General features: G+C 45.1%; 1 protein-coding gene across 3 annotated transcripts in view; it reads left to right on the plus strand.

The window, feature by feature from the left end:
* The window catches only part of FGGY (FGGY carbohydrate kinase domain containing), a 140,112-nt gene extending 130,777 nt beyond the window's left edge, over positions 1–9,335 (plus strand). For all 3 annotated transcript variants that reach the window (XM_050306563.1, XM_050306562.1, XM_050306561.1), the window contains 2 exons: positions 7,867–7,928; positions 9,085–9,335. In XM_050306563.1, the coding sequence (XP_050162520.1) occupies positions 7,867–7,928; positions 9,085–9,166 (144 nt within the window). In that variant the 3' untranslated portion in view covers positions 9,167–9,335. The remainder of the gene's footprint in view (positions 1–7,866; positions 7,929–9,084) is intronic.
* The last annotated feature ends 1,113 nt before the right edge of the window (positions 9,336–10,448 follow it).

The following is a 10,448-nucleotide window of genomic DNA, read 5'->3' on the forward strand; positions in this document are numbered from 1 at the left end:
TGAACATATGGAAAGAATTGAGAGAACCCGATCCAGGTCCCCATGTGTAAATGATGCCTTAGCCATAGCTCATAAAGCAAATACAGATGCAAAAAAAAAAAAAAAAAAAAAAAAAGGAAAAAAACCCCTTTCCTATCCCCTCCCCCCAGTAAATCCCAACCCATTGCCAGATGGCAAATAAAAGTTTGAACTCAGTGACTAAAGGCGAGGAAAACTGTACGTTCAGTGTGAACGTGGAAAGAAATCAGCTGAATAAATCTGAATTTTGCACCCTGAAGGAAATGGTGCAGTTCAACTAAATATTGTGTCAAGTCACAACCAGGCATCAGGATATCCTGTGTGGATGCTTGGTCCTCAGCTTCTCTGTTTTATCCTTCCCTGTCCAAATCATGGAATTATGGAATGGTTTGGGCAGGGACACCTTCCCCTAGACCAGGTTGCTCCATCCAACCTGGCCTTGAACACTTCCAGGGACAGGACACCCTGTGCCAGGGCCTCAGCACCCTCACAGGGGAGAACTGCTTTGTTTTGTTGTGCATGTCTGTGGAATCGCACACCCACCCTGCCTGCCCCAAAGGTTTTACCATCTAAAACTGAGAGTAAAAGCACTGGGACGGGTGCTGTAAGCAGAGCCTGTAAGGAGAAGGGAGCCAGAGAAGGAAAAAAGCTTGTTGCAGGTTGTGCAGAGGAGCAGCATGCCAGGATTAGTTTACTCCATCCCCAGAAGTTGGGAGAAGGCTATTTTAGCAGTGCCCTGCGTTGGGGGCTGATGGAGGAACCTCGTGACTCCCAGGTGAGCTTGTGTCCTGTTAAACACAGCTGCCTGTCAGCATAGCATTGCCAAGCCTAAAAAGTGGGTTAAATCGATATATTTTCATGTGGTTTATACGGATAAACCTCAGTCTACTCTGACAGCTATGCTGTGTGTGGTTAACGAATTTATTCCACCTCAGAAGGGGGTGAGGGAAATGTGCTGTCTGTGCCAGGTGGTGCTGGAGTCAGGAGCCTGTGCCAGCTGTGGCATTGCCACCCACAGCGTGGGACCGGAGAGGAGGCCCCGGGGTCTCCACACAGACACTGGGGAGTGAACACTCACTTCATGGATAAGCTGTACAAGCTCATGTCAGGGTAAGAACAGCTAAACCCTGCCCCAGCCTGCTTGGATGTTGCCCTCAGACTGTTGATTCATGGCACCCAGTGCCAGCAATCTGTGAGGTGAAACAGGAGCTGAACACTTGGGCTCTTTCCATTGCCTGGGTAAGCTGAAACCCCTGCTAAGCCGTCAAGTTGGCATCCAGGCAGCTCTGGGCACTGAGAGGTGCCAGCAACGGAGCCCTCACAAAGCAAACTGCTTAATTATTTGATAGTCAAAGGCAACTTGGGGGAGTGCAGAGTCAAATCAACAACTAACCAACCTATATTTAGTAGCAGTGTGGCTGGAGCTTAGACACAGAGATAGTTTCCAGCTGATAGATGATGTGGCAATCATAGCTGACCCTCGTCCCATTCTAAATTTGGGCTGTGGAATAAGTCATTAATATCATTGCTGGCATGGCCAGCCACCCTCACAGCAGCTGTCCTGCCACTGCTGCTCCTCTTAGGGCTGTGCCCGTGGCTGCCCAGCCTGGCTGGAGCTCTGTGGGACACTCAGTGACCACAGCCTGTCTGACACCCTGTAGCCACTGAGGCAAAGTCAGTGCTTTGGAGGTAGAAGTGGTGCTGTGACCTCACCTGCACTTGTCTCTGCTCTTAGGAGCTCTCCTCTATTTGTCCCTGATGCTAAGGAGTGAAAACTGTGCTCTGATGGTACAGGGCTGGTGGAGTGATCTGTGCTTTCGTCAGATGTGGAGAGTGCAGTAGGGTGAGAGCTCCATGTACCACCCACAGTGCAAAGTTAGGGACAAAGCAAACTGGGGAAACAGGGCAGAAAGAGAAATTACTGGAAAATCACTGAAAATTAAAAGACTAAATTACATGTCCCAAATAATTCAGGGAATTTGTGGAAACTTTACGGATTCTGATTCAGCATTTGAATAGGAAAATCACCTTGTCTCAATACTGAGGATCCATCCAAGTTGACCTCTGTCAACTCAGGTTGGATGGTTGAAAAGTAGAATAATGTTGGGCTTCCTCTAAGCTGCCTGCCTGATTCCCTTACACAACAGTTTTCAGCAAGCTGATGTATAAATTATTCCTCTAAGATGGGCCAGTGCTGTTACTGAGCATATGGATAGTGAAATTCCAAAGGCCAGTGACTTTTCTTGGAAGACAAACTCGAGCTCAAGTCCTGAGCTGGTGTCCTGCTTGCTGGACCTCCATCCTTCCATGCCCTTCTCCCTCCTCCTCTGCAGTCTCACGTGCACAGACACAGACAGACAGAAACACTTTTTCTCTCTGAGGTTTGATATGGACCCAGAAATCAATGTTGGATCAGAGCAAAAGGAAAATACAAGCTTGTGTGAAATTTTCCACCTTTTCACTAAATGAATCAAAGCCAAATTTTCACACTTTGGTCTTAGGTGTGAAATTTTTGCTCAGCTCTAATATTTATCCATAATGTGTTTTAAAACTTGGCTCGCTCCATTCAGAATACCACAGAGAATTGAGTTACAGATTCTGGGCTTTGTGCACGATCCAAGATCTGCCCCTATAACTCAAACAAATTTAAGGGGGGGGAAAAAACCCACTAGAAAAATACTGTATATGGTCCATCACATGCTTTCTTCATGCAGTCATATACCACTAAAAAAGTAATGTTCTGCTAGGCCTGTGTTACAGAAATACATTCATGTAACTCCTGTAAGCGTAGATAAGATGGATTTTGCATCTCCAGGCTATGGAACAAGCAATCCCTAAATAAAAGCCTATAAGAAAATAGCAACCTTACTCAAAACTCTTAGAAAAGTTTAAAAGTGTTTCTTGAACAACAGCATTTCAAGATATCTATTTATTCCTCTCAAATCCAAATATATCTGTGACTGGACTTCTTAAAATGATGCTAAAGAGCATCTGTGAGTCTGAGCTTATGTGTGTGGAATAGAGATGAGTGAGAGGGAGGTTCTTCACTGGCAAAGAACAGTTAAAATTATTATATATAACATTATTTATTGTATTTGTTGTGAGGACTAGAAGTGTAAAGAAAGTCTGTTAGTTTGAAGATTGTTACACCTGCTGAATCCTCAAATCAGCACAGATCTGGTGGGAAGAATGTTCCTACATCTCAGCCTGTTGTGAATAGGGCAACTTTTACATTCTTTTCCTCTGCTGCTGGATCTGTGACAGGAAAGCGGTACAGCATCACTGGACAGTGGAGACTGGCCTGAGTGGGAACATCGTGTCCCCACAGTTTGGTGCTTTGCTGTATGTGCAGCCAGGTGCTTTCAGCCACTGGAATTGTACAGGAAAGCTTTGAATGAGATGTGGATTTTTATTGTTAATATTGTTAATATTGTTAAAAGTATGCCAAACATTTCTTGGGATTATTGAAATGACTTAAGTGGGGAGAACACATCTGGGAAATTGCATTTGTGCTGGAACTATCCATCTAACTTTGGATACAATTTTAAAGTACCTAAATAAAGCAACCCCCCAGTTTCTTAAAGGGACTGATGTTCCCAGCTCATTCATTTCAATGGGATTTTATTAATTCACTTCCTTAGCCAAGACTGACATCCCTAAATCTGACTTCTCATTAAGTCATTTATTTTCAGTAATACTCAGCCATGTAAGTCCTTGGGTCACTGCTGAAAACCAGACTTGGGGACTGTTCACAAGTGGGCTGATCTTCCATGGGTCCCTCTGTATCCTGAGGAAGATGGGCTCTTCTTGTAGGATGGGCTGGATGGTGCTGGGTGCTCCGAGGCAGCTCTTGGAGGATCCCACGGTGTAGGGAATTAGAGAAAACCAGACTCCCAGTCTAAAGCTATTCCTTGTGTGCTCCTCCTGTGGGCTCCCATGCCAGGCTGATGGGCTCATCCTGGTGCCTTCTGGTATGATAGAATAACTTGCTGCACTGTGGCCACACAGGGTTAAAAACCTTTTCCTTCGCATCACTGAAGGGCAAACAGCTGAAATGTCCAGCGTTTAGATGTTGTGTCAAAGTAGGCTCTCCACAGGAGACAAGGTTTCCCTGGTTTCCAGTAGGGATTCCCTGGGAGATCTGCTACCTATTGAGGCTCTACCCTGGATTCTTCAACTTATCCCCTGCCCCAGATGGTGCTGGAGAGATGAATTGAGCCACCAGGACCAAGTGGATTTGAATGATCTTCCCAGCAGCAAAATCTTGCTTGTTCTGAAGTCTTGGTGGCCTTGGAGAGTTTGGTTCCCTGGGCCTGTTCCTTCTGTCCCGGGCAGGGTAACCCTACTGGACTGACTCTCTCCATGGAGAGCAGAGTGTTTACTGCCTTGTATCTGTCTCAGCGTTGACACTCCAACAAAAGGTTAGAAATCATGAATGCATCCCTTTATTCCTGCTCCACAGTGCCTCTCTTTTTTTCTGTGTAAACCCTTCACTTGCCTCTTGCCCAGCCTTTAGAAATGATGATCAAATGCGAACTTTCAGGGGTTATTTATAGCGTAGCCTTTATGGAAAGAGAAAAGAAATGATTAAAAAGCAATTTTACAAAATATTTTGTTTTAAGAGAGAATTCATTGTGTTTTAAATCACTATATTCATTGTGCTGTCTAGACTGGCAAACAGAGAAGATAGAGCGTCATTCAAATTAAGATTGTGAAATTCTTGGTGACTGGAATTATGGATTTGGATGTCAACCCTCCAACAAACTATTTCTGAACAGCAGTATTATCACTTTGCTATATTTAAGGCTTTGTTGGAGACAGAGCAGTGCACAAGGTTGATTCGATTCAGTAATGCAATTCTAATGTTCCTTTGTTTCCCATTTCATTATAAATTCATATTTTCAATGTTCTGTTCCTCTTTGTCCCCAGAAAATTGTTGAAAAGACTCTCCTCTGGGAGTAAAGTTTTTTGTTCAAACTAACAATGACCAAACTGACTTTAAAACACAGAAAAACACACAACTGAAATGTGAATTAAGAGGGGGAATTCATTTAGGATATTTTGAGCAACATAGAATGGGTGAGTTGTTGAAAATTGCTGGCTGTGTATTTTTTGACATGTTAATTCCACATAACCATGGTAGTTGCTGTGAGACTTTAATGCTGTGGATTCTCAAAGATCTGGATATTTTCTGTAGATTTAAAAGCACAAAAGTATTTTAGCAGATAAACTGGAAACACTGCTTGGGCACCTTTCTCCTTAGCTCAAGGTGGTTGGCTGAGGGGACCAGGTCCTGTTTCCTAATTTAGATCAGGCCTTGAGGGACCAGTTTTCCTTTAGGGACCTCTCCATGGGAGCAGTGACACCCTCTCCAGCTGCCTGACAGAGGATGGGGAATCTGTGCACAGGGGTTTCAGGGTTGGGGAGACCTCCCAGGGAGTGTGGGAAGCTCTCAGCAGCCTTGTGGAGACTTGGTTTCACCCTCTGAAGACTCTACAAAGCACTTGGTCTGGCAGCCGGGCCCCAGCGGGGCATTGGAGGCACAGGTGGGGAGGTGGAATGTGTGGAGGGACCCTGAGCCGGGTGGGATTGCCGTGTGGAGGATGCCCTCAGGCTCCCATGCCTGGGGCAGCCTGTTCTCTCCTGGAGCAGCCCAGGAGACCTGGGGTTTGATGGGTTACAGCATAAAAATAAAACCTGTGTGGACATGGGTTTATCTCCAGGCTGGCTGACTGCCCAAAACAGCAGCAAGGCTTGTGCTGCACTGGAAGGCGTAAGAGGCCCCAGAGCAAAGCACAACACGAGTGTGTGGAGGCAGGACATATCCTGGGAATGGTGCTGTTTGTGTCCTGATCTCTTAACTCAGGCAGGCTTGAGCGTGCAGGGAGCAGGGAATGGCAAAGTCCGTCCCTCCCTTTCATTTTGGTTGCACCTGTGATAAAAAGTGGATTTGTCTGAGATGTTTAGACCGTTTACATGTCTTGGTTTTATTTCTGTTTAGCATCTCCAGGGCAATTAAAAAGGAGGTGTAAAGCAGGGAGCAGAAAGCAAGGTGACTCTTCCATTAGTGAGAGAAAGGGCTGCAAGGGGCTTTGCCTTACATTTTCTGCAAGACACAATGGAAGAGCAGTATCCATTGTAACAGAGGGAATTGGCTTTTACTTGTAGGTTTTTCTTCTGTGTCTTCATTCATTTTTTTTGGTATCTCGAAATCCAGCTGGCCATGTAATGGGCTGTTGGAAACAAGGACAACGCTTGAGCATTGTCAGCATCACCTGTTAAAGGACAGGGAATAAAATGCCTGTTTCTCTTACTGGGAAGGATATCAACCTTTCCATGCCAGTATTTTAATCTGGCAGGTGTGCAGAGTCTCAGTGCCAGCAGGCTCACATGTCCCATGGAAAGGAACACACTATCTTGCTGGAAGTGTTATTTCAAGGGTGTTTCTTGGGGAATCAAAGTACAATCAACCTCTGCACATAGGAAAGAGAATGGGCATATGAGAGCACAGAAATCTTCCCTGCTAGTTTATCAGCAGCCCGAGCAGAGTGAAATCGTGACTGCACACACCAGCAGTGCTTTTTACTTCAGGAGAGCCACGATTTCATCCAGTATCGACACCCTGAAGTTGACAAAAGTAGAAAGTAGGTGTTCCATGTTCTCAGTGGAAGATTTGGACTGGCAGGATGAAAGGACAGTCCTAGAACATGCCAGGTAATACTGCAGGTTCAGTCAGGCAGAGCTTATCCTTGGAGCCTCCCTGCCTGCCCTGGGCTGGGACACTGTGCTGACATTGCTCATCTACTTGTAAAGTTCTAGGAAATCCTTGGCTATGAAGTGCTGGATTAGTGGAAAGCACAGATTTCACTACAGCAGATATTACAGCCTGTAAAATCATCCAACCCTTCTAAAGATGCAGCTGGGTGTAGCAGTTGGGTGGAAGGTTCCAGCAGCAGCACAGGCTGCCTGTTCTCCAGGGTCATCCTGATTCTTAGGCACTACATTAGAGCCGTTTCAGGGTCGTGCTTAGAAGCTATGAACATTGATTTAGTCACACAGTGATTCTTTAATCCTGATATTTAGTGCTGTTAACATTCTTCCATCTAAAAGCTATTGCTTTGATGCTCCTTGTGAAATCACTGAGTGCCTGCTGCCACCGCCCTGTCCTGAGAGCTTGGTCCCCTGTGAATTTCAGTCATTAGTGTCTCATTCCAGGAGGATTGTTCAGGAGAATCCACGGAAAATCAGAATCTCACAGAGATCAGGAGAGGAACCAAATTACTCGTTTCTCTCCCTTCCACACGTGACTGTCCCAAACTCCTTCTCTAGGGGGTTCTGCAAAATCTGACTTTGTTTTGGCCAAAAGCAGAGCAGGATCAGAGTTTGCCTCTTATGGAATGTGAGGGAAATTGTGGGCTCCAGAACAGACCTTTTCAGGTTACCTTTAGCTTCTGGAGCACCCTCCAGTCCCCCTTTGCTGCAGGGAACCGGCACTTTCAGAATATGATTAAGGGATCTGATGTACAGTATCACTTTATTTGAGAAACTCCCCTCTGGGGACACAGTGTTTAACATTTCCTTTGGTTACTGTAAATAATAAAAGATAAGTCTGTTCCGCCTGGGACTCCCAGTGAGAAAGAGGAACAGATTTTGGTGATGAGGGGTCTGCAGTGCTTTGTTCTCATGACTACTATATAATGGGATTGAACATATTTGCTGCCATCTGGCCTGCGCAGCCGAAACAAAATACATCACTAATGTTCCGATTGGTTTTGAAACATCTTGTTCTCGTCAAAAAGTATTTTAAACCAAAACAGGCTTTTCCAGCTTGTGTTTGTCTTTTCCTAGGAGGCCATGGCGAAAATGGGGAAAATTGGGAGAGTCGTGCAGCCCAACCACGAGCACAAAAGGTAACACTGGGATTGTTGTGGTCCCCTGGCAGAGTTCAGGGAGGATGAAGTTGGGGTCTGGAAATGAAGTCTGTGTGTGTCTCTTTATATCCCTGTTCGAGTACAGTACTGTTGAGCACCCAGATTTTTAAGTGTCACAGTACACTATATTTTTAAGATTGTTTTTAAGGATTATTTCTGTATTTTAAGTTTTGATTATTTCTGCTATATTTTTAAGGATTATGTTATATTTTAAGCGTTATTTATGTTGAATTTTTAAGGACTATAATATATTTTAAGGGTTATTTATATTTTTAAGGATTCCATATTCCATGGGCGGTGGCGCGCGGGCTCCCCCTGGCGGCGGGAGCGGGTCCGCGCAGCCCCGGAACGCGGCGGGGGGACAGGGGGGGACACGGAGGGACACGGGGGTCCCCTCACCACACGACACACATTGAGGGGCCAGAGCGTGTCCAGGGAAGGGAACAGAGCTGAGGAAGGGTCTGGAGCACCAGGAGCGGCTGAGGGAGCTGGGGGGGCTCAGCCTGGAGAAAAGGAGGCTCATGGGGGGACCTTCTGGCTCTGCAACTCCCTGACAGGAGGGTGGAGCCAGCGGGGATCAGGTTCTGCTCCCAAGGAACAAGCGACAGGACAAGAGGAAACGGCCTCAAGTTACACCAGGAGAGACTTAGATTGATATGAGGGAAAATTCCTTCATGGAAAGTGTTGTCCAGCCCTGGCACAGCTGCCCAGGGCAGTGGTGGAGTCCCCATCCCTGCAGATACTTAAAAAACATGTGGATGCGGCACCTGGGGACATGGGTTAGTGGTGGCCTTGGCAGTGCTGGGGGAACAGTTGGATTTGGAGGGCTTTTCCAACCTGAATGATTCTGTGGAGCCCCAGTGTCTCCCCACTCCCACGGCAGAGAACTCTGGGGAAAAGCTGTCTGAGAAGCAAAGCTGGCTGTAGGGAAAAGGTGTAATTACAGCCTGAAATCACTCGCTTGGGTGGAAACCGTGCTCCGGCAGCACACAGGGAGGCTCTGATCCCGGCAGAAGCTGTAATTAGGGAAGAGTCAAAGTTTCTTTGATGTTGAGGGAAGGCACTAAATGTGTGTATTACAGGGGATTTAGATCTTCAAATCTCAGGCTTTGTTGAAATTCACTTCCTTACACAGATTTTATGACAAGAAATATGAAGTATTTTTGAAGCTTGTGGAACATCAGAAGGAGTATCGCTCCATCATGAACAGCTTGTGATCCAGAGGGATGTAGTCTGGGAATAGCAGGGATAATGAATTTCCAGGCACGTGTGATGCGGGTAATTTCTTCTTACTGTACTGTCCATGTTAAAAATATACTTTTATCATTTAAAAGATACATTTTAATTTTTAATGAGAAATAAAATGCACTCATTTCGCTGTGTGAAGCACTGGGTATTTCCTGTCAATAGTCCCTGCACCCCAGGGACAAGGAATATTCATCTGTTCCAGTCAGAGAACACAGGATAACAATCTGCAGGTACCCCAGTGCTGGTATTTGGGCTGGCAGGAACAGCACAAGGAACAACATGACTCACTCTGATGGACTTGAGTCCACAGAGTCAATGTTCATGTAGGTGGACTCCATCTTACACCCTTAGCTTGAGAGAAATTCTTCTTTAGCATTGGCATAGGCTGCAATTCCCAGTTAAATGCAAACAGAAGTCACACAATAACAAAATTGGACTTGGACTATTTGGAAAATAATAATTTCTGCGTGTTTTTTAATGTTTGTAGTCAGTCCTGAAAAACATCTGGTAATTTTTTTAAAGAAACAATGCACTTCCTGCCTTGTAGTTCATGGAAAAGCAATTGTTGCCATTTCCAAAGTACCCATTGTTAGGAGAAACAGCTTTACAAGTTCAGGGACATAATTGGAGACAATGAAAGTTGATGGGAATAAAATGAAGAAACATCACAACACAAAGAGTAAAACAAGCAAGAAAACGACTGAGACATGGTGGTGTGTCAGAGCTTGGAGCTCAAGGGCATGATAAAATATGGCAGCTGGGAATACAGAGAGGGGAAAAGCAGTTGGAAACCAGTGTGTTGTAAACAACAAATATTCATAAATTTTAATGTATCTATTTCAATACACAATTAATGTGTAAAAATGAAGCCCACAGACTCCAAATGGATAGCAAATGTTCAGCTTATACAGGGACAGATGTGCAGGGTTGGCTGGCACTGTACCAGTGCTTCTGCTCTTTGCAGCTCAACACAAACACACACACAAACAACTGCAGCAAAGTTTCCATAAACTTCCTGCTTTTTATATCAGTATCATCAAACTGGCCTTGATTTCTCTGGCTGAACTGGTACTAAGCTTAGTGATCATGAGGAGTGTATGGAGTTTAGAAAGGAAACAAACAGTCCCACTGCCTTGGTGTAAGACGTAGATGCACAAAGTTAAGGAATCTCTGTACCTTGCATGGGCTTGTACAAAACAGTTACACAGAGATTTGTTCTCATTTCCTACATGGCTTTTTAATGCTTTTCTC

Source organism: Myiozetetes cayanensis, unplaced genomic scaffold (assembly GCF_022539395.1).
Source record: "Myiozetetes cayanensis isolate MyiCay16 unplaced genomic scaffold, myiCay2020 scf12, whole genome shotgun sequence".
Classification (NCBI taxonomy): domain Eukaryota; kingdom Metazoa; phylum Chordata; class Aves; order Passeriformes; family Tyrannidae; genus Myiozetetes; species Myiozetetes cayanensis.